This window comes from Amphiura filiformis, chromosome 6, assembly GCF_039555335.1.
Source record: "Amphiura filiformis chromosome 6, Afil_fr2py, whole genome shotgun sequence".
NCBI classification, from domain to species: Eukaryota; Metazoa; Echinodermata; class Ophiuroidea; order Amphilepidida; family Amphiuridae; genus Amphiura; species Amphiura filiformis.
Genome location: NC_092633.1, coordinates 14,524,319 through 14,550,390, shown reverse-complemented (window position 1 = coordinate 14,550,390; position 26,072 = coordinate 14,524,319). Strand labels below are relative to the sequence as shown.

The 26,072-nt window shown below is 36.4% G+C and overlaps 1 protein-coding gene across 2 annotated transcripts; it reads left to right on the top strand.

Annotated features, from left to right (window-relative positions):
• Nucleotides 1-8,533: 8,533 nt before the first annotated feature.
• LOC140155015 (uncharacterized) lies at nt 8,534-25,301 on the top strand. Of its 2 annotated transcripts, XM_072177686.1 has the most exons (9): nt 8,534-8,744; nt 12,550-12,715; nt 15,318-15,558; nt 16,287-16,379; nt 16,950-17,117; nt 18,178-18,327; nt 18,863-19,216; nt 19,446-19,641; nt 20,481-25,301. In XM_072177686.1, the coding sequence occupies exons 2-9, from the start codon at nt 12,638-12,640 to the stop codon at nt 20,602-20,604; spliced, it is 1,404 nt and encodes a 467-aa protein (XP_072033787.1). In that variant the 5' UTR covers nt 8,534-8,744; nt 12,550-12,637; the 3' UTR covers nt 20,605-25,301. The 2 variants fall into 2 exon arrangements, with proteins under 2 accessions (XP_072033787.1, XP_072033788.1); XM_072177687.1 differs by lacking the exons at nt 8,534-8,744; nt 12,550-12,715 and adding an exon at nt 13,310-13,468.
• The last annotated feature ends 771 nt before the right edge of the window (nt 25,302-26,072 follow it).

Genomic DNA, 26,072 nt, shown 5'->3' with positions numbered 1-26,072 from the left:
CCACAAACTAAACAAAATCAACTATTTAAAAATCTTTTGCACTTTTCCAAATTGAGATATACTTTTGTTTCTTTATTTGCTTTGTTTTATTTTGATTTGTCCAGAAAAGGTGAAAGGTCATGTCTATGTTCGCAAACCGGAGTGTCAATTTCTCTTTCGAAGCGCTGATCATGCTGATGACGACAGTGGTCGTACTCGTATTCTATATGATAATATGATTTTGTTCGCACAAAATCGCGGCCCGGAGGCCGAATTACATTGTACAGAAAGTATAAGCAAGAACAAAACAAAACAAAAAAAACAATCACAAAAACAAAAAAACAAACAAAAACAAAACAAAAACAAACAAATAAACAAACAAACAAACAAACAAACAAACAAAACAAAACAATGAGAAAAGTATTAGCATAACAACATATTAAATAAATATAAACAACAAAAGAGATCAGAACACAAGGCAACCAAAATGAAACGGGATCCTTAGCAAGGCAATGTTGGAGAGGAGGCAGGTTGCTGCTGTTTAGTAGCCCAACAGTAGTCCAGTAAAGAACTGGACTCCAAACCTATATCTGTACACGCATAGCAGCTATACAATCAACGAAAAAAGTCCTTGGAACGCTTGGCACACTCTGTGCAGAATTTCTTATGTTCATGGAAATGACCTATATTGTGTTTGGGAAGAAACATGACATCTACAACAATGATTTACCCTTCGCCTCTCCCCATCAAGCAATGTTGGAACACATTGGGAAACTGCAGACATTGGCATTTCTCAACATTGCACGGGGGAGAGGGGGTGACAGTTTCCCGTTATTTACGGCGCAAGCGTTCCAAGACTTTTTCGTTGATTGTAGGTGAGATTGGCATTGTTTAATAATTGTCTACCTTGACCTTTGCTGGGTGGAAGCAACTTGACGGTCCGATCAGGCTTGGACAATGAACGAGCGAAATTAAGGCAATGTTGCTCCCTCAGGAGCAATGAAATATGACACATAATAGGGCCCAGATCTCAACCTTAATGGACTACTTGGACGTTAGCGTGGAGTGCCAAATGATAACTTCTTAAGCACGAATAGCCTTCTATTAGAATGCATATGGCCAATTTGACCATCCCATTTGAGGTCAGTCTGGAACCAAATACCCAACAATTTGGCAGAGGGCACAAAGGAGATAGATGTGTGGGACCAATTGTTAGGTCTGGATGAGGAGGAGAATCTGTCTTGAAACAGAAAATTTGCCACTTGCCGGGATTAATTTGGAGTTGTTTATCAATCTACCACTTCAGGAAGTCATCAAGATCTGCCTGCAAATTGCTAGTCACACTGGAGGAGTCACACTGACTGCATGAAAGGTTATGTGGCCAAAATTTGTTCCCTGTGGAACACCAGCGCTAAGGTAAGCGGACAAAGTTTGATTGTAGCCTATAACGAACGCATTGGCGGCGGTTGTCCATAAAAAACTACAAATCCATGAAACGATAGTCCCCCGGACCCCAAGGCAATTAGGATTTGAATGACAACATTATGACTAAGTCAAACGCTTTGGAAAAGTCAGGGAGGACTACCTGTTCCAGTGTTGTAGTCCTCGAGGACTGTCCTTAGCCTCGAGGACTCCTCGGGGACAGTTTTTGAAGTCCTTGGTCCTCGGACATGTAGTTCTTGGCCTCGGATGTGTATCCTTACTTCTTGGCCTCGGACCTCAAAGTCCTTGGTCCTCTACGACTAGGACCCGACAAGGGCAATAAAAATGTATTTCTTTTTCACAATGCCCAATTAAAGTAGCATCTAACTCAAGCAAAAGCAAGATTTATCTTTTTTTTTCATGTATTTAGTGGTGTTCGTTTAGTGTAAAAACTTGAGATAATTACAAAAAACAAAAGCAATCACGATCACTAGTAGAGTACAAGAATATGAGTGGTTCATTTTTATGACGGTCCGTGGTCCTTGGACTTGGCCTCGAAGACAAAAGTCCTTGGCCTCGGAGGGTCTGTCCTTGGCCTCGAACACCATGTCCTTGGCTTCGGACACCAAGTCCTTGGCCTTGGCCACGGACATGAGGCCTCGAGGACCCTCGACTACATCTTTAACTTCCCAATTACATATGTGGAGAAACTGCAAGCTATATGCACAACGTACCTTCAGAAAATGGGCCACTCATCAGCAGAAACACCATTACCAGTGCATTATACAGACGAAGATCTACTTTTTATGCCATGGAGATGAAGAAACTGAATGCATGCAGTTGAAAAAAATACCACCTCAACAAGTAATCCAAAGATGGAACCACATAGACTCTGTAGCGAGAAGTCATAATATAGAGAAGAAGGAGAAGCTTGTACGTTGGAATGGTGTCAAAGAAACAGAACAGAAAGAACGCTACTAAATCATAATTCATCAATTAGATGTGCAGAAGACAGACAGAGTTGGACTGCGATACGCATGTGGAGCGCAAGCATGACAAGTAAAGTGGACTCATGGGACAATGTCATGTCATGCAAGTAGTGCATCTTTGAATAAAGTCTTGTTTATTTGGTCTTCAGAACTGCTTGGATTCCACGGAATCTCCATCAACGAGACTCTCTCATTTCCAGGCAATCTTAAACTCTAAGACCAATCTATGTTTATACCAGATATGTAATCACCATCACTGCACCCGGTTTCACATCTTGAATGGTTGCAAACAGTCCCTTGAAATGGAAAATATAACGGGAGACATGCTCAGACACTCAAAGCATTAGCCGAGTGTCTGCTTCCTTTCCATGAAGCAAACAAACGTCACCTGCAAGGAAATGGTTCCAACCATTGGATTTCAAACCATGGAGTGAAAAGCATATAGAAACCAACCCCAGTGCAACGCCATCGTAAATTCTGAGCCAAGCCAGTACATGGATGAAGACAATCAAATCGCATTCCCTCCACAAATCCTGGAGACTGCGAAACCACCAGGCGTCACCATCTATGCCAAGATATATAATAATAATTTTGGAAATGACGGTACCTATCGGGCAGAACCTTACCAATGCCAATGCAAGAAAGAAATGCAAGTACAGGGAACTTGAATCGCTCACGGACCAATCACTATTTCCCAATTGAAATAGGAAGCCAGGACTTCTATAACACATCCCTGCCAAAATGCCTGACAGCATTCGACATAAGAAGACGATAGCCCATTCAGCAAAGACAGCCGTGAGAGGAAGCTTATGCAATCTGGCTTAGCGGAATCTTCTCTCTTTCCAGAAGATGTCAACAACTCAGAGTCAGAGGGAAGTTAGACAGTTGTCACTGGTTGTGGCCACGTAAACCTAGTAGGAATCCGCCAAAGCTTGGTCAGAAGTGCAGGAACCTCTGGAATTAGCTACATAGCACAACAACTATATTGAGGTTGAATGATGCTGATGGTGGTAGTCGCCAATGATGCTGTATTCATTGTTCGTCAAATAATAGAGAAGGCCAAGGAAAGACGGACGCATATTCCAATACACTGAAACTTTGTTGATGTCAAGGCAGCATCTGGAGAGAGGAAATGCTTAGGATCAATAATGGAGGTGACAACAAGCTGGTAAATCTCATTGAGAAGATGTATGAGCAAATCAATTATTCGTAACGGGAAACCTCACTGCCTGGTATGAAGTTTCAGTTACTAGACAGGGTTGCTTTCTAATTCTATCTTTATGCCTCTGGAGTAAAATGCTCTGGAATCCAAATGGGGGAGAAGCAAATCAATAAAATCTGAGATGTTGATGATACAATGCTGCAATGAATCGAAGGAAACGGTCTTTGAAACGTTACAGCTATCCTGGAAAATCACGTTCCAATATACTATGTGAACTCAGCCTGATCGAATGAGCGTATTTCGTATAGCGAATACCGTATACCGTATACTTCTATGTGATCGCACCCTTAACGAGACACCCTTTGACGTAGTGAACGACTTTGTCTTCCTTGGTAGTAATGTACCATCAGTGATCGCACCCTATTCACTTTTATAGCATTTTTAAAGCTTTTTCGGATATAAAATATATCTATTAATGACGAAATTGGTGGCGCTATTTAGTTACTGAAAATTACTCTTTCAAGCTTTTAATACAAATAATTCCTTTTATTGTTTGATAAAATATGCTTATAAAATTTCCTTGTTGCTTGTTTCACCTATTCCAGGTGTTTTAATGGCAGTATTAATCACCTACCCCTTGCAAATAAAGAAATATGATTTAGGATAAATAGCGCCATCTATAGTTTGCATTTACTTAATAATGAAGCCAATTCTATATACATCAAACAACCGTGTAACGAGACACCCTTTGACGTAGTGAACGACTTTGTCTTCCTTGGTAGTAATGTACCATCAGTTGTTGAGGAGGATATCAAGAAACGTACAAGACTGCAGATGATAGCCTGGACATTTGGTAGACTTTACACATGATTACAAACTGGACCAATCATGACATTGCAAGACCACATATGGAGCTGAGTCATGGGTGCGATTCGAACACGGATTGACAAAAATCCAATGAAATGGTTATGCCGGTCCATCCTACATGAGTTATTAAAAGCAGGGGCGTAGAGAAAGCATTGGGGCCCTTGGACAAGTTTTAACATATCATTTATCAATCCTATCCAGGGTTCGATTGGGTTTAAATTAGTAGAACTTGGTGTTTCAGGGTTGGAACCTGGGTTATAAACCTTTGAGCTTATTTGGTCGGGAATTTGGTCAGGTTTAACCCATTGGGTGATCTGACACGAAATATCTCCGACCCTTAGCCACCTTTTTGCACCACCATGCAAACGAACATAACCATATATCTCCTAAACAAATATTTTTTTTAAAATCATTCAGTTGTTGCTTCATTAAAAGCATAGTAGAATGGTAGAAAGGAAAGTTCAATGCTAGAATGATAAAAAGTTCACATGGATGGCACAGGACCAACCGTCACATGAGCAGGAACGCCGACGTTTAATACTCACGCAATCGGATTATGCAGGTATGAACTAGGGGGATTTTATTTTCAGGATGACGCAAATTCCAACACACATGGGCGCAAGTCTATATTCCGAAGTGTTGTTTTTTCCTCAAATGCCCCGTCGGAATATAATTCTTTCGGAGTCGCGCACTTTGAAATATAACCATTCGCAGAAATTTCTGGACAAACAATCCTTCGGAATAAATGCTTTTCGGACAAATGACCCTTCGGAGCAACTGAAAGTTTGTGGGTTGACCGTTTTATGACCTCCACATAACCGTGTGCGAACATTAATCGCCGAACAAACGACCTGTTCGGAACAAAAAAACAGAAAACCGCCCGGAATTGGCAAAAATGACCGTTACAACAACTAAATTGCTGGGTGTTTTTGTTGAGGTGAGCGGCAGTGGCGTAGCGTGGGTCATCATAATGGGGGGGGCACCGACCATGATTGGGGGGGCACCGGGTCTGATGGGGGCACAAGCCGTTTTTGGCCATTTTCCTATGACGCTACGCCACTGGTGAGCGGTGGGCCCTGGGTGGGGTGTGGGTGGGTGGGTGTGCAGGAATTGGGGGGGGGGGGGGGGGCGTATATGGGGTGATTTCAAGGACTATTTGTGACGGCAGGGCTCTAGTCTAAGGTCAATGTTGGTGTGGACATAATACAAGTTGTAGTATAAAACATGTCTAACGAATCCAGTGGAAATCCACACCCCCTATGGATGGAAAGATATGATGACCTTAAATCTTTTACACAGCGAAAGTGAATTTCAAAAACGCTTTAAATCTGTAACACTTTTTAAACACGATAGGCGGTTAGTCAAATTTTTTGTTATTATCTACATGTAGGCCTACCTTTTCAGAAAAAAGGTTTTATATTATGAAACCTATTCTCCTACACATCACAAATCCAAAATAAAATCAACACCGTCCCTTTTGTTCAAGTCACACTTTGAATTTGTCTAAATTGCCGAATTGTCTAATTTGCTGCAATGCAAATGTTGTGACAATTAATAGCAAACATTCATCACTGCACACAGCAAAAAACAACAACAAAAAAACAAAAAACAACAACAGGGCAGCACTTAATAAACACTTGAACACTTAATAAACACATGTTTGTACAGTGAAGGTATAGGGGCGGGGGAGGTATGTATAAACCCTAAAATAACACTAAAAACACGTAAAAATATGAAGATGGTTATAGGCCTATGTTTTTAATATAAGACAGTGTTAATAAAAAATACACTTTTAACTATTTTGTGTTAAAAACATAATCATAAACATAGTTTTACGTGTTTTATTGTTATTTTAGTGTTTATAAATTAACTAAATTAACCCCCTATACCTTCACTGTACAAACAAGTGTTTATTAAGTGTTCAAGTGTTTATTAAGTGTTGCTCTGCTGTTTTTGCAGTGCAAAAGCTTAGGAATAAAAGATTTACAAATGACAAATGTAATGACAATTATAATAGTACTATCAAGGCCTAAATCTAATAAGAGTTTGGGGACAAAAGCCCTAACCCCTCCTTTCTATGAAAATCATATTATCTGAAATCTCCACGCGCCACCCGCACGTGGCAAGATCAAAAGCACGATTTCTTGGAAACCTGACAAAAAATCGACAATGCCATAGTTATTTGTGATCGCTGGATGCTCCCAAGGTCACCCAAAGCTAAATCTGGGGCATCATGATACCACAGCACAGACCCTAGAAAGAAGGGTCCGTGAAATATCTGTTTTGGAGAAAAAAAATATATACCGTACTATTATTACTAAGTTGTATAAAAAGGGCATTTCGCGATCCACAGCCTCATCTTCCACTTTTCTCAAAAACAGTTGAGATTTTTATACCACTCGAAACCTCTGGCTATATAATGTTTATGTACAACAAATTTCTTGCAGATTAATTCGTTTAACACAAAATATCGTCAAATTTGAATTACGTTCTGGTGTACAGAACGAAATTACAATATTTTTTCGTGGATATCTACTAAGAAATGTCATAAAAATGAGGATGCTAGGATCACGAAATGCGAAATTTGTGTGAAACTATAGTTTTTATATGCTGTACAGAAATGCAATTTGAAGTAAGGTGTATTGGGTGAAAAAAAAGAGAAGAATCGGGAAAAAATTGTATCCCATTAATATTCTGCTACAATCATGACAATTCGTAACAGGTTCGAATCCGTCTTTAATATATTCGCATTTGGACGCGATACGTGAATGTGTGACGTCAATTTTATGTCATTCAAGGGTGCCGGTTGGTTACAGCGGTTGATGAAGTGACATCAAATATAACTGACGTCACACGTAAGGTTCGAATCCCGGGGGTGCCAAATAACTTCTTTTGATTTTTTGAAATTTGAAAATACAAAATTGGTCTATTCTGGGTAAAATCCATACCAATGTATAAAAATAATACTCTCTTTATTAGGATGCAGAAAAAGAATAGTTTGACCTTTCTCCGAGGTACAGTTCTTAAGTTATAGGCATTAAGGTCAAATGTCATTTTTTTTTTGTCCACATGGATAAAAAATCTAATATGCTCCGATTTTGATTAAAGTGGTCTCAAATTGTTACGCTTGGAACATTACTTCGCCATATCTCAGTGTTTTGTTACCTGGGTATTAAACAGTCAATGTTAATTCAATGGGCTTTGACTATTTCCCTGTTATCCAAGTAACGAAACACCCGAGAAATAGCAAACTAAAAATGTTTTCTAAGCGGAATAATTTGAGACCACTTTTTAATCAAAATTGGAGCATGATTGATTTTTACACCTTTGGACAAAGCTGGGTCCAAAATATTTGACATTTGACCTTTATGCCTATAATAACTCAAGAACTGTACATCGGAGATAGCTAAGACTACATGCATACTTTTCCGAATCCTAAAAATGATAAGAATACAATTATTTTTTCTTAAATCCATATTCGCCAAATTTTGAAATTTAAGCCCTGCATTAGTATAGCGGCCATTTTTGTTTTATGCAAATTAGCATTTTTTCTATATTCCTTGTTGTTAAAAACGTAAAAGAAATAGGATGAACGGCATCATTCACCTTGCAATTGACCTTAATTTCCAGGGACTGCATAAATACCGAGCATAATAACAATGGAAAACCATTACTGCTATTTTTAACCCACTGATGTAATCATGGTAATAGGCTTGAACCGTTTTTGCTGGCAGAGATTTTAATGGCCAGTACACTACAGGGCAAATTGACCAACACAGATTCAAAACTTGACTTTATATATCCTAAATTCAGCATCGGCCTAATATCTTGAAAATTAAAGGCTTCTTGAGTGTCAAGATCAAATGATATCATTTTTATGTGAGGGAAAACTTGACGCTGCCCTAGTAAACAAACCATAATAAAGTTGGCTAAGTCACTGCTGCGCGCTGGTGGCAAACCGTGGTATCAACCAATCAGAGGAAGCCAGACTATGCCATTACGTATAACACAAGGTCGGGCGATATCGGGAAATCCCCGCACAGTTTACCAACGCTAAACTTGGGTTGTGCTGAGAATAGATAATGAATACATATTGTGGTGACTGGACCAAAAAGTTTCAGTTTATCTTTTGACACGATAGTTGAACAATCATAGCAAAGAGCTGTTGAACTTGTTTTGTGCGCTGCAAAGCCAGATTCAACTGAGACTTTAATTTGTCTTCTCTAACTCGCTTATGCATGGATTGGTATTTGTGGCCTATTCCAAGTCGTCCAGATTAGAGAATTCGGAAACTTGACTCAGCTGACAATTTGACGGCTTTGCAGGTAAGATAAATGCAATTTGATTTTACGAATTTCGTTTTTGATGCATTATTGTTTAAACAAATGGATTAATTTTGATTTAACAATTATACTTTGCTTTGCTTCAACATTTCCATTTTTATTTGTTTAAGACGATGTTCCTCAAAAACAACATCATTCTGTCTTTTATTTCATTGTCATAATTTATTTTACTTCATTTATATGGGGGTGATGATGATGGGGTGTAGTATCTGCATGACCAGCACGTGTCCTCCATGTTGTGTCCACTCCACACTGCAAAAACAGTAGAGCAATACTATATAGATACTTGCACATTTTAATGGCTAAAGTTTGTACAGTGAAGCCTTCAAGTGTGGCTAATTTAAAACACTAAAACACAAGATAGTGTTTAAAAAAAAGCACACATTTAACACTATCTTTAGTTTAAAAAACATAAACATCTTAACGTGTTTTAGTGTTTATAAATGAACACCCCTATTCCTTTACTGTACCAACCTTAGCCATTAAAGTGTTCAAGTGTTTATTAACTGTTGCTCTGTTTGCACTTCATACGGTACCGGGGTAACCCCGCCCCAGATGAATAATTCATTATTTTTAAGTTGTGGTCTAATTGTTCACAGTACATTAGGCAACTTATTTATTCTTGCTATGAATCATTGCAAGAATTTATATCGTCTATAGTTTATTTTTAGCATTGATCTTACATTGGGATTTTAAAGTAATTTCCAATATATATGGTAACTAGGGTTCTACGTAGCTTGTTCTTGAACTTTGGAATAAGCAAACATAGCGTAATTATTAACCGATACGTTTATTATAATACTATTACTAAAGTACTCGTAAGGTACGAGCACCTATCCCTTGAAAAAAAAGTGATACGGTTTTACTTTAAGTTACGGTTTCTGTAGAAAATACTTGATGATACAACAGCATCTATAGGTTGAACTAAACAACAACAACACTTTTCAAGTAACTTTGCCGGTTTCAATAGTTATGGGCTCCCAGGTAATGCATGTATCTAACTTTTCAGTAATTTGCCTTTTAGAAACGAGCTCAACAAACAAACAAACAAACAAAAAAGTTTAAATTCCTATACATTTTAGTCAAGGCACCAAATTCTGAAACAGGTTAATATTAAACAAGCAAAATATCTGAGAATTTTGGCAAAAGAAATCATGTGCGACAGGGTCGGATGTCACACTTCATCATATTCCTTATCATTGTACGCTTAAGTGTGACGTCATCATCGTACTCACTCTACATTGTTGATAAGATCAAATCCGGGTTCACGAAAATGGTGGTATAGCAATAGAAACCGATCAAGCTGACACTTAACTTTAAAACGTTAATGAAGTCATTTATTTATTTTACAATTTTACATCAGTGTGAGGCGCAGGTCCTATTTTGGAGACTATTCACTGTAAATAATGTGAATTAATCAAAAATCCATTCCAAATCTCGTAAGCTTACCGTAACTAAATTGGAGCTGGTTTCAAATATTATTACCGTATGCATTTAACATATTTAACCATGAGCTACCATGGAGATGGTTAAACCATAGGCCTTCAAGGCCTAAGGCCTATATGGTTTAACATACTCTCATTCAAATTCATATTTTATTTGAAGTTTGTACATTTCTTCAATAATATGCATACACGTGCATTAGAAATAACTCCAATGAAATTATGCATACAACACAACATACACTCTGGCACTCAGAAGGTTCACTGTATGATCGCACCCTCATTTACTACCCCTAATATCGACACCCCACCCCCTACAAAATCAAAAACACAATAAGACATAACCTTGACACCGGGCTTGACACATCCATTGTCACACATACGAACGAACTTATAAACACATTGGAAGAAATTTCGGGTGATCATGGAGCCAAATGAAAATTTGGTGAGGCTGAATTTTAGGATTCTCTGAGTATTTTGGGCGGATTTGAGAGGCTGTTTTGGACCTTGCTGGATGGGGTACACCGCTGCCCCCTCCTCTGGCTATGTAGCCTGACGACGCGCGAAGAAAAAGTTTCAATCGGCTTTGATTTAGATTTAATATACAAATCAGTTAAAATGATGCAAAACCGATATTTTTCTAAAAATCTCTTACATTCTTTTCGAGCGACCTCCAATTACAAAGTATTAGGCATACAAAACTGATTCAATCAACTAACCATCAGACCATGTCTAAATTGATTGGATACTTAATACTTAAATTGTCCGTGAGGAGTGGATCCAGTAATTGTATCTTTGCATAAGTTAGGACACTTGACGAACAAGTAGTTATCATTTACGTCAAAAGCAGATGCCTCTCTATCATGTTTATGCACATAACTTTTATGTGCATGTTTTTTTAATAACATCTATCGAGATGGATCTTTTGAGCATATATTTGATTGATGTCGATTAAGCTTAAGGGATCTAAAATGAGCGTTTATTGCGTTTCGACAGTATTTTTTGTGGGACATGAGAGCACCTCAGACCTATCGAATTGCATTCTGAATACGAAGCATGTCTTTCTGATATCAAATAATTTTCATTTTTGAAAATCACAATATAATACAAATTTTATGACAAATTATAAAAATTTGATATTTTTCAAATTTTTGATATATAACAGTCCTCGAAGTAAATTATATAAATCTAATGATATATTCTTAAAGTGTATGTAGCAGGAGGAAAAGCCGACGGTCAATTGAAAATTTTGACCTTTCATATTGAAGATATAGATTTTTTCCCAAAGAGACCTAATTTTGTTTGGTGTTTTGGGAAAAAAATCCATATCTTCAATACGAAAGGTCAAAATTTTCAATTGATCGTCGGCATTTCATCCCACCTACATACACGTTAAGTATAAATCATCAGATTTATAAAGTTTACTTCGAGTACTGTTAAATATCAAAAATATCAATTTTAATGATTTGCCATAAAATGTGTATTAAATTGCGAATTTCAAAAACCAAAATTATTTGATATCAGAATGACATTCTTCGTATTCAGAATGCAATTCGATATGTCTGATGTGCTCTAATGTCCCAAAATAAATACTGTCCAAACGTTCATACCCCAGCCCTTAATATCATAAAAAAAAGAGATGGACGTCAGACGTAGAAAAGCTTGGACAGAATACACACGTGAAAAAAAAAGTACGGTTAAGTTGCAACCGTTGCATAATACGTAATTTACACCCAAGAAAGTAAAGAATACTGCATTGTTGTTTGGTAAAAATGCACGGTATGCGTGCATTGTACAAATCATTTGCAAATTTTATCCCCCTTGCAAAGACAACTATTTATCAAATTGATATTGAAATTTATATGATTGGTTAACGCTTCAGTATGTAAACTTTCATTGAATTGACAGGCTTATAGGCTATATTAAGAAAATCAGATGACGGACAACCTTTAACAACCTACGATAAATGAGTTTATGTAGATACAGGTGCGACGAATCCGACGTGATGCCATATACGGAATGTCAAAAACGTTAAATGTTGCAAAAATATAGGCTGCATTACAATGTGAAACAAATGTTTGCAGACGAACATTGTCATAGTCCTTTTAATGCACATACAAAGTGCAAAGTGGGCGGTTTAAAGTCCAAACAATAAGCGAATTCCAATTGCTTGTTAATTTAGTTGCTTTGGTTAATAGTTTGTATTAGTGAAACTCTGCAAATATCTCTGTTACACTTCTTCACATGATTTACATAAGATGTAACCATGAAACTTATAATAGCTTATCTGATGAATAATATTGGAGTTAATGAGGCTCGTCTTTTGTGTATTTGTAAACTTACAGACCAGCCCTTGCGTGAGCGAAGCCGAGATACTACAAGAAAAGTTTTTTCTGAAAAGAACAGCAACGTAACATAAAGAAAAGAAAAGAAATGTATACTATGTATAATCGCACCAACCAGCCAATTAAAATTAAAATGGAAGGTCTCCGAGCCGACAAATGCGATCTGGTAAGTATTACTGGATAAACTTAAATATTAACAATAATGAATAATAATAATAAAATGACACCTTAATTAAACCGTCTTTGTTTGTGAAAAAAATAGAAAATAAAATCCTATCCTAGTATCAATGTCTCAAATGACGGGGAAAAAAGAACATATCACCAAATCTAATAATCTGATTTCGGTAAGAATTGAAAGTATGCATGCAAAGAAAGAAAATGGACCAAGTTATTTAGGAATGGCTTTTTACTGACGTCAAAAATTGTATTATGGCCTCGTTGTATTAAAAATTGAATATACATGTATATAGGATTGCCATGCAGGTCGGATTAAAGATTACGTTATTTTTTTGCAAAGTTGAAATCACTGGTACTCATGGTATTAAAGAATTATAGTTTTATCTTTTTAAAAGTGACTGTAACAAGAGAAAGCATGTAAAATAGTCTGATTTGTTTTGCATGGTTACCTAAGCGAGCTTAAGTACATAATCTGAGTTTGCAATTGTTTGGGAGTTTCACGTTTACAAGTCAAGAATGCCTTACTTGTGTCTCTAATGAGGTCTGGTGCTCTAAAAGTGGATGACACAAACATATTTGGTTTATTGAGGGATAGGACGTCTCCGAGAAACAACGTATTTGCTTAATAACTCGATTGTGTGGCATTACCGAATACTTGCTATATAGGATTCATTGAGTTGAATGTGTTATCGTATTTTAATTGTTATAATTGATGATTAGAGAAGGTGAGAAGCATTTCTTGGTGAGTCGAATCATTTTGATGGATTGTATTTTACCTTTTATTTTACAGTTGTGTTCAAAATTTGAGCACGCACGATATGTTTACAATATTAAGGTTAGCAACTATTTTAAACTGTTGCGATTTGGTAATTCACATCATCTTGCGAATGGTAGTGAGCTTTGGCAAAAATTGCATTGCTCAATTCATTCAATATCACAGATATACTTTTATAGGTCATGTGGTTCTTGAGTTATGTTGCAAAGAGGGCTAAAACAACAACACTTTTGTAAAACGTACATAACTCATTAACAACAATAAATCAAGTTCAAAGTATATGATTTGTAGAATGAACTTTTGCAAAACATCAAAGTGTTATTTTTCAATAATATATTGATTTTGATAATGAAATACGGTATTTTTTGTCTGCTTCGACCAACAATACCTCGTCTATATATAGATATCGTGATATATTTTATTGTTTTGTACCTATTATTACGCGTAGGCCCCTACAGATTTTATGCATGCTTGAAAGGTTTTGGAATTTATTGATTGATAATGTTATTTTGACAAATTTAAACATATTATTAAATCAGCATTAAATAGCTGGATCTGGACGAGCTATGTTGCACATTTTATGCATATATGATAATTATTTATCTATGCTCAGTTTAGAATTTTGTTTTTTAGGCTGCTATTATTAGACTCAAATTATGTTTCAATATGCCATTTTCACAGTTGTTTATAACTTGTATTAAACATGTTAAAACGGAATTAAGGGTTTGGGTCCAACACCAGCATGGCAATAGATTTTGACATGTGGATGGACGTACTATCAGGGATGACCAGGTGTTATATAAACCGGTATCTAGGTGCGGATATTTCCCGTAAAGGCTGTTTCCGTTTTTATAAATGTCAGCATGGTCTGAGTGAATACTATCTTGCAGATGACTTTTTCAGGCCATCTCGCTCGAAGGCCTAATATTAACACATTGACATTACATTAGCTGGTTTCATATTGCGCTCCTGAGCCTATTTCATAGTCACTATTTTTCATTTCTGGCGCCCTGGAGGTATTAACTGCCGCATAGCTACTTCATGATCATACTCTAGAGTATAATGTGGGTGGATACTCTAGAGTACGCACGTCGGAATCGTACGTACCAGTATACGCTGCACTGCACGGAGTAGCCACGAAGTATAGTGCAGTGTACCTCTAGGGTCTGCAGCTGAAGGCAAGGGTATCATTATGTTGATCATAGCAACTTAAGTGAGATTTCATTTGTACAGGAATTATGCTCAAAAGCTGTTTTAGCCTGGAAAGCACAGAAAAAATAGTTTTCGAAATAACATTCTGGCGAAAAATGCAATAAAATACAAATAATTAAAATTGAGTCTTTTGATTTTGATTCAATCCCAGGGTTCAAAACCTTCAGATTTTGATAATCTGAAAGCATGCATGATAAAATGCTGTGAAGCGAGACCAATCCAATAAATAAATTACCTTGCCTATCAAATATGGTACTCCATTTATTAACATGATTTAACAATTAATGTACGAAATTTGTTGTATACAATCGTGGTACTTATGTTCTTGTTTCAAAATTCAGTAAGAACTCAGGTATGATGTGATGCAGGTCATCAATCAATGCTGACATAAGTGACAAGCCTGACATCATCGTGACGTAATCCCGGGGACGCAATATATACATGACTTCACATTCTAATTCGATATCACAATCGATACTCTGCAATGACCCTGAGAAGGCATCGATTGTCAGATTGAAATTAAAGATTGTCTGGATTAACATAATTGAATCGGATCAGACCTCATTATTAAAATCCCTGCTCTCTTTCTCTTGCCACCATGCAGTTTTTCACGGCTTATGGTCAATCTGACAATACCCAAACAACAGGAGGACCAAGAGCAAAGAAAGTATCCATTGACGGTCAGGCGGACACACCTTTCTTGCCCACACCACCAGACAGTCCGGTTTTTGCTGAACTTACCACGGCTGGACAAGTGGACAGGAATAGTTTTCAGGACGGAGCGCGGGCCGTACCGAACTTGGAAATGAATACGTCAATTACTGACTACTATAATATGAATACTGGTAAGTAAATAAGTAATAATAATTATTTTAAAAATGTTATACATGTTTAATTATTGTATACGTACATTTGTAATTCAGTCATCTTTATTTCATACCTCAGGTTTAAGTGAATATTTTGTGCAATGCAGTGAATTCTAAATCATATAGATAGGCCTAAGTGTTAAATAAAACGAATATTTGTAGGCTATGCAAAAATTCTGCTCACAAACTTTAAAATCATTTAGATTACAATGGCAGTATTTTAATGTATTAACGGGAAAATTATAGCCAAAATAGACACTAGTCCTATTAGAGTTCAATGTGAGGTTGGTATGTATACGTGAATACAAAGTGAATGTACCCACGCATGTTATCACATTGTTATCAAACTTAATGACTTGTTTTATATTATGATTTGGTATATCATTTTTTGGAACATGACCAAAATTTACATGTTTTAGGCCTATTCATTATTTTTGTTGGTATGGGAAAGTAAAACATACATACCACAAGATAGCATTTTGTTATTTATTACCTGTCCGGTCAAAAACTTATCAAAATATAAATCAAAACAACATTCTTGAACTCGCATGAATTTTATATATAGTTTGTTCCCGTCTCAAGTTGAGAGTAACGCCGCGCCATGTTGGATTTCGCAGTGGCATATTGATATTAAGGGTTGATCCAACGTCATTACATAAATTGGTAAAATTATTAATTCAGTGTAAATTTCACCTTGATTTTAACAGTGTATTCACCACTACAACCTCTGTCACCTTCATTTGAAGGGAGTATTTGTGATGATCCGCTTGGAGGGTCGAATAATGTACTTGTTAAACAAGGTAAGAACCCGGGTTAAGAACTTCATTAAAGACATACTGACGCAAAAACAACTTATATCATGTATATAGGCTAAAGAAACTCAGAAAAACACACCCACCCAGTGACACATCCCGACTGTTACTAAGTCAATGCTCAGTGGGCTACGCACCGGACCACTGAATAATCCATTAACACAAGTTAGTTGTTACACACTAACGTTGTCTTTCCATCATGCGGATGCCCGTCGAAAAAGAATTAAGTTTCCACCGACATGTCCGAGTCTTCTGTGCGCGTGATCCTTTTGCTTGCCCGTTGACAAGTGTTGGACAAATTCATTAAGTTTGGTTTGACTTGCGCGTCCGCATTTCAACCTCCCCGAATATTTTCCCTATTATTTTTTTCTCGGGTTGCCTTTTTACTCTGCCTTTTTACATGCGCCGAGTGGACTCAACTTAGCCTGTCAATCAAGTGATGGTTAGACCTAAATTATATGTCGATTGTCGAAAGGCAAGTGACAAATTCGAACCACTCTCGTCTCACTTATTATCCATTTGATTGACACCCTATATTCTACTTGTCATTTTTATCAGAATTACCGGATACGTACCCGGATGTATTTTCAGTAGCACCGTCACCATTAGATATGCCGATATGTGGAGGAGAGCAAAGTAACCTTCTTCAACATCAACAGTTTTTTGATTGGCCAAGTCAAACGGTATCCGTTTTTGAGGCCCCAGCACACCCACAAATCAAAGATGGTAAGTCAGAACGATCGTGCCATTAATTAGTTCGGTAATAGTTCACCAAGTATATGTTGACATAGTGTCGGCAAAGAGTTTAATATGGAATAAATGATAATGATGATGAATTAATGACGATTAACGATGAAATTTACGCTTTTTTTTAAAGGAATAAATTAACACCCATCAAATCAAATCGATTTTCACTTTTTCATTTGTCTGCAGGCCTAGCCTATATAATAAATGTATGTAAATAATATAATAAGTTGTGTTTTATCAGCTCGGCACACGCGACCGAAACTACGCTGGTATTATTCCTGGGCCAGCTGAATCATTAAACACAAGAGTCGATTAGCACAAAACCATCACTCATGTAGTCTAATTCTTTATTTTATTTGGAGACTCTCGGTTTTGTATGATACTAGTTGTACTACTAATTTCAGCTAAGTGTAAGAGAGGTGCTGCAGTTGCCATGTTTCTATTTACGATACACATAATTATAATTAAATGGGATGTAACGATTCATTAATTTGATGCAACTAGCCATATCGTGCATATTTGGCGATAGCTCTAAATATCTTGATGAAAGGGAGCTTGGGGACAATTAATTTGGAATCCTTTTTAGGAGAGGGGTGGGCCAAGTAAATCAAAAGCGGCGTATCAAAGTCACAGGAGCAAAGACGGGGAAAATATAAACAATTTCCTGTGGGCATCATTTTTTGCTCTGCATTACCATGATTACCGAGACAATTGCGAATAAAGGGGATATGGTAGGAGGTTGGTGTTGGGGGGGGTAGTTAGCAAACTAAATCACGGGGTGGGGTGACCTCGTACCATCGCAAAGAACACACTGGAATGTAAATCATTTTATTTCACCATCTTAATCTGACAGATTTTTTTAAACTTGTGAATCTCTTATATACTGGAGTAGACTAATCTCAAATATTGAGGGAATGCACACATAATGTTGCCGTGGATGCATAGCTCTGTATTTCGTCCTTGCACTGAAATTGATAAATAATTTGCATATTTTTAATACACATGTTGCTTGTATTTGTTGTTGCTTTGATATGAACAGATCCCGAGTATTCAACTATCCCTAGCCCAACCCCATCATTCGACAGCGGGATCGGCAGCCTGAGCAGTTACCATCATGACACAGGTCTGCTTCCTCATTTCAATACGTTAAGTTTGGGAGGAAGGGAACATCTTAATTCTGGTGGAGAAGGTAATTATTATTATTTTTTGTACTTCAAATTGAAAATTAAATGTGTGTTATGAGAGAGTATAAAGCCATAGAGTGTTATGGATACGGTGGCGCAGTGGTATGCTCTGCCTCGAAATCGGAGGACTGGGAGTTCGCACCCCGACAGTGCCGTCGTGTTGTGCACTTGGGCAAGTGAACAACTTATGAATCTCTACATTTCGTCAATAGAGGGCTAATATAATTATAGGCCTGGACCGTTGCACCCACATTGCACCACATCTTGCACTTGAGCATGCATTAGGCTGAGGCGCCGTATTTAGCGTTAGCTTTGGATATTTAATTATTTTTTCCCGGGTAAGCTGGGTGGAAAATAAAGAAAATAATTAAATATTCAAAGCCAACATGGCTAACGCTAAATACGGCGCCTCCGCCTAATGCTTTTCAAGAATGTGCCTTTCCGAATGATTTAAGAGCTGTGGCATTTAAGTTTTGAGTGTAATGCAAAAATTATAATATATCTTTTTAACACACTTTATCTGTGTTTTTCGTATTTCAGAAATAGATAACGACGACAGTTGCAGTGAAGCCAGTTTTGATCTTTCAACCACGAGTAATTCAGGAGATGACAGTTTGGACGCCATCATCCCATTTGATCCGAACAATGAATATCAAGCTCGCATGTTTGTGGCACCCCGTATCCATAACTATAAGAGAAACACACTCAATCAGAGTGTTGCCATGCTTAGTAGGGGTCAGCAGAATCTTCCAATGTCAAAATGTGGCATTCCCAAAGTTTCAAGTTCACAGAATCCAATCAAGAAGCGAGGACGACCCAGGAAACCTTTGGTGCCTACAGGTGATGGCAACGAATTACCTACACCTGGTCGAAGAGGGCGTGGTCGAAGAGAAGGTAAATAATTATGTCGCATAATGAGCTCGTATAAAGTAAGGGACAGAAAATTTATATCAAGTATTTTATACATTTTAATATGTAATTCGATAGTAATTACTACATTTCATTATAATGATCGGAACCTAATCATGTTAAAGACAGTCGCAGAGAGCGGACATGGGAGAGAGTTTACTTCTCGGAGTTTTGAAAATTACTTATGTTTGTATTCATTGTTATATTTTTGCAGCAATGAAAGGGAATCATCTGTGGGAGTTCATCCGAGATTTATTAAAAGACTCAAATTTCTGCCCCAAATACATCCGTTGGGAAGAAAAAGACGAAGGCGTCTTCAGATTCGTCAACTCAGAAGCTGTGGCGTCAATGTGGGGACGCAAGAAAAATAATCCTGCCATGACTTACGAAAAACTCAGCAGAGCAATGAGGTACGTGTGGATGTGGGCATGATGGTACACATAAAGCCTAAATTATGATTATTCATTGAGGTCTTTATTATCTGATCCCCTGTTCATCTTTACCGATAGTCTTTTGGATAAATGCGCGAGCACACTATAGGTTTTGGCTTTACGAAATGTGTAATCTTTTGAATATACCGACTTCTTAACCTGTTGAAATCACAGTTGCCATCCTAATGTCATATACAATGTATCAAACATGTGTCAAATCATGCAAATAGGCTAAATTATGTTATGTACACACACATATTGTCCTTTTGTCCTTTGCCTTCTTTACAGGCGTTGACATAACGCACAAACCCCAAAATATAATTGCACGAACACGATCATTTTCAGCGCTGATTTATTTGATCTTGATTAGTACTATTTAAACAGGAATATCTGTTTGGGCTCCGCCTCATAATTATGCAATGAACAAAATTAATCAGATAAGAAGTCATCCAATAAGTATTAATTTATCATAATCCTCCCTTATCCTTTTCTACATGTGTAATCTTCAGTTTATCTAAAGTGATATCTTTTTAATGCGTGTCATGTTAATGAAATGACAAGATTTATTTTAATCTGATAAATATAATTGGCCCCTGTGCATTGTATTTTGCACGTCGTATTCCATGCTCAATGCAAGATTATTGTGGATGAGCTATATACAAATAATATGTTATTATTAAAAATAGACTTGCCGACTACATTCATGATCCATTTTAAAGAATACTATCTTTCGAGTTATTTAGACTGTCAACAAAATATCAGTTATCAGTTATCAACAGCAATTGATATCTTTGTTAACCTTTTGATTGCATCTACAGATACTATTACAAACGAGATATTTTAGAAAGAGTGGACGGCAGAAGACTGGTATACAAATTTGGTAAGAATGCAGTAGGATGGAAGCAGGCTGCCGGTGTTCCAAATCAGTCAGTGGATAAGTGAAGTTGAAGTTTTCTAAAGAAACATTCAAGACCATTTTATGGTTAGGCGAAGAGAATTGATGCAATTAAGGTATGAGCTGGCCACGCCCCGTAAGTTTTACAAGATCTATTGGCCTATAGAAGTCTACAAATCGGGAACTTTTCACTTTCTCTCTATACACAGGATGTAGCTTCTACCCCGGGCTTCTATTTTCTTCAATATCAATATTCTATTGTATGTCGAAACCAATTATCAAACACAAGTAATAAATACCTGGTTTCTATGTGACGTGATTGACGTCACGATTGTACTAAGGTCGTACATTTACAAAACATTAACATACATACATTTTTATCTTCCAACATGAATGATACAGCAATAAAACAAAAATATATCAAGTCTTCCTTCATAACTTTCTGAAAATGTTAAGTTGACGTGACCAATTCTTTCGCAGCTAATATAAAAAAATCCACATTTTGCCTTACAATCATTTTGGAAGGGCAGAATGCATCGAGCCAATTTATACAACTTCAATAATTCAATGAAAGTAAAATATTGTTCGATCCTCCATGTAGTTGTAAATTAGTGTATATAGGTATTTATTTCCAAATAAGAATACAGTACCATACATGGCAAATGCAGCACTATTTTCTAATTCATGAAGAGTTTATTTTCTGTAAACATTTGTATGATTTGTTAAATTTTTTTTCTACATTTCTTAATGATTTGTTACGTCAGAACTCTGCAAACAGTACTACAAAATTCGCAAAGTATAAAAGTTCTCCCATAGGTACGACGGCTTACTTTTGGACATTATTTAACTTTAATTACGAAACGTAAGCACTATATGGTACTTTTCAATACCTTACTATCATGATTATACTCTTCGAAAAAAATGGGTTCTATGGGTTATACATGCAGGACAGCTGGGGTTCTAGGAAATTGCAAGAACCCCAAAATGGTTCTTTCTGTCCTTTTTACAGAACTTTTTTTTTATTTCTGAAATGATTTAAGGTTTTAGACACATACACGACAGCTTACGAACCCATTTGGAACCCTTTTTTTTCTAAGAGTATATCATCAAAACTAACTTGAGATATCACAAGCATGACAAGAAGTAAACGGTGCAAAAAAAGTACATCCTAAACCGAGGTCGTACCATTTATATACCTTTATCAGGGTTGTGTGATTATTCAGAATTTTTCCTGATTTCAGGATTTTTTGTGGCAAAAATTGATGCAATTGATTTTCAGATCGTTCAGGGGTATTTTAGCCCAATTGTTTTTATTTTCTTGTTTTTTTTAGAATTTTCTACTACTTTCAGAATATTTCCCAAGCTTTGAATCACACTCCTGCTATATAGGTCTAATACTGAATAATTTATCATAAACCATAATTAGTTTGTTTCTATCATATATATTGATCATTCAACTGTTTCAACGGTGTGTTGGTAAATGTTGAGTCATATTTACGATGATTTTATCTGTGTTGTAAGTACAGGATGTACAAGCATTCCTCGTTGCAATTAAGCTCAATTATGCAAAATTCCAAGATGAGAATACTATTGATATCAAAAGTATTTTAAATGTCTGACTCTGCTATTGCATTGTACTATATAGCACATAGTACTGGGACTTTTCCAGGTCATATATAGTACTATTACTTAGTAGTATCATTACTTGCCTCAGAATGTTTACAAATCGTATTGAATTTAATCCAAATAAATAAGAATGGAAATTGTTTGACTTGCGTTGGCGTTGACACCAATAATTGCAACCGAATGACATAATTTCTATATTTAAACATTTTATTTTATTTTGGAATTCCCCTTCTGTGTTCACCATAGTATGGAAATCCCCTTCTGTTTACCTTACTTTTCAGGCAAGAGCACCACCGTGTCATGGCATGGGCAATTGTACAAATTAACAATTGTATACATTTTAAAAAAATCACGGTTTACAAATATGACAAAAGGCTTTGTTATTCATCCAGGTCCCAAAGAAGTCATTGCTATCAAACACTTTGCATGGTTGGCTAAACATTTTCAATATTATTTTCTTCGTGGAATGTCTTCGCCTGATCATGTGATTATTATCATATACTTGAACTTTAACAATTTTTGAAGAATTTTATGACCAAACGTGACATTTTGTGAATGCCTTGTGTTGGAGAAAAATAAGTCAATTAAACAAATCAGGACGTACATAATATTTTTTCCAAATAATGAAATAGATCGTCACAAATCGGAGCAAAATGGAACAAAAAACTGATGTGCATGTTTTCGTGTGACAACTATAACTTTTGTACTATTCTGGATGAAATCCAGATCTTGGTTTTTCGATTTATATGTTGTCTAATATAACTATTGAATGTAAAAGCCTGAACATGCATGTTGAAAGTAAAAGTATGATGTAGTGAGAAAGGCCATCGGTGCCACGGGCGCGGCGTCTCATTCCTTATCTCATTGGACCAGACGCGACTTCCTAGAAAATCTCAAATGTCACCACTCAAGTGCTTTGTCGAGTATTTTGTTCAAGACCCATGTTCATAATATTTATCCATCATTTTATTCTGAGAAATACAGTATTTAACCATATTTTGGTGCTGATTTTCCTCTATGGCGTTATTTACAAAACTGCGAAAACAAAAGAAAGCTGGGTTTCTCATAAAAAATCCAATTATTAGGCCTACCGAGAAAATGCCCGGAGAAAATGACAATAGTCACAATACGCCAGCGCACAAATCAAAAGTTGATGGATAAACTTGAACGATGAGTTGTTGTTTGGTTTAGAATAGACAGGAAATGGTATTGGTTCACACAGGGAAAGTGTAGCCTGTAAAACAACAAGGGAAGCGCGTCACAAACTCCGTCAAAAGTGCTCGATCTAGGATATTGAGGTTTTGGTTTCTTTTTCATGCTTTACGTAAAATACGTTGCATGGTTATTATAATGTCCATGAGATGATGAGAAAGCCGCGCCGTGATTGGTTGAAAGTTGTTCAAATATAATGTGAAGCGGCGTACCATTTTATTTGCATCATTGTATTATATTATGTTTAAGTTTTATGTAAAAGAACATTAATTGTACTATAGGGGCCTACTCGTGATTCAGTCAAGTTTGACGTCATTCTTTTAGTACTCTCGAAAACTAAAGTGAACGACTTTCTACGTATACATACGTGTACACTTGCCAGATTTACCAGTGAAGCGTGTAGGGCCCTACAACAATATCACATAATTATGTTGGTCTATGCCAAAATTGTAGCTTTAATTTGGTCAAAATACACAGAAATCATTCAGAATGATACTATATATAATTATGTTTGTAAATTGATTTACAACATCAAGATTACGGTATGTGCCGTGCCTAATAAGGTAAAATCATATTGATTTAAAAAACAGTATATGTCCCAAACACTGTCAAAACACGGTGCACAATGTATGGGTATAGTCAGTGTTAGGATGGAGTAGGGCCTACGCCATTTAGCATGTTTCGATATAATAATGCAAAAGGACCAAACAGTAAATAAGAAACAGTGAAAATAGTACAGTCTAGTTGGGTTTTTTCTAAACGACATGCCACTAAGCATGGGTTTGACATATTTTACCCGGGATTTTACCCATACCAGATCACTACCGCGTGTATATTTCCAAGTTTTTGAATCCGTCAAAATCTGAATATACTATGCCTATAACGTTGATGATTCAATCTCCCACGAAAGATCTACCGATCAATGGCCAGGTTTTCGATCACATTTATTCGCAGTTTACTTTCACTGCGTTTTTTTAAAGACAGTGCTTGTTTAGCTATAACTAGTGAAGCTGTGAATTACTGAATAATTACACGGATTTTACATTTGTACCAAATATTATTTTATATCACACTCTCATCCTGTAGCAATATTGCATTATCCTTACCCTCATAACCAAAGTGCCTAAGTCATTATTACATGTTTCTCATTTGCAATTTTGATTTTCTGAGTAATAAACCCATAATTCATAAAATTTCCAGCTGCATTCTTCATTAACTTGTGGAATACATCAAACGAGATGAATTCCACAAGTTAATGAAGAATGCGGCTGGAAATTTGATTAATTATGGGGTTATTACTCAGAAAATCAAAATTGCAAATGAGAAACATGTAATAATGACTTAGGCACTCTGGTTATGAGGGTGACGTTATGGTAAACTAATTCAATTTTTCTCAATTTTTACAGTTTAACCCTATTTTTCTAACAAAACAAAACGAAACAACAATAAATCTTCCCCTTTGTGTGTGTGATGTGGAAACCTCCTTGCCCGTGCATAGCTCATTTCAAATTTATATTTTCATTTAATAGAACAATATTGATAAAGGGGTGTATCATTGCAAATGAACTTCAAAATTGCTATTTTCTTAGTTTCATATTTTGATTATTACAAAATACTCTATAGAAACGCAATTATTTGTCTTGATATTTTAATTCATTATTTTTGACGTGTCATCTTTTTTTGTACATTGTATTGATCCTTCCCCGTTAACTAGGCCAAAATGTTTGTTTACGTGTGCTCCCTGCGGGCGGGGATACTATAATATATATATAATTTCAGTATTTTTAAGTAAGATTTAAGAAATCCTTGTTTAAGGAAAGTATTTTGTAAAGCTGTATATTGTATAAAGTTATTTTGTAATTTTGTACGTGTTTGTATTGTTAGATAATAAAAAGAAAACGGAATATGTCATTGTTTGATTCTTTCTTTCTTTATTGTTTGTTAGTTATCATAGCATGTACCGTGGTTAGAGGAGGGAAGGGGTAGCCAGGGGAAGAAAGGGTGGGCGGTATTACTCTCATTTGTGTATATTCATTCGATAATCTTTGCCGGGTTTCTTCATTATTCCCCCGTTGTTCCCCAATAGGCGATATCTTATCAGACAAACAAAGCAAAGTCCACTTTGAAATGTAAATGAAAACATAAGACATATTATCTAATACTTTTATGAAATAGACGAGTTGCTTCCGAAAAACAATAAAGACGATTATTTTTGGAGATTTTGGCACCAAAAACTCATTTCTCCCCAATATTTAGCCGAAATCCAAATTTTTGCCAAACTGACGATCCACGGCATATATCATGTATATATGCCAATCAGCGAAATTACCCCTGATCATTAGGGACCGTTCACAAACACTGGCCTGATGCAAAAATAATTCATCATGAAACATTTTCGGCCCCCCCTTTGAGATCTCAAAATGTCAGGTCCCCCTTTTTGACATGAAAATTATGGGTCAATCCCATAGAAAAGCATATAAACTCAATTTTCACAGGAAAATTTGTGGTCATTTTTTTCAGGGCCCCCCTTAGGAGGGTCAAACATTTTCAGGGCCCCTTTTTGCATCAGGCCCCCTAACAAGTGTTTGTGAATGGTCCCTTATGAAACATTTTTGTTCAGGTCATTTTGCAATCATCTAACGAATGTTTTTTTGACAAAAAGCACTTGACATCGCGT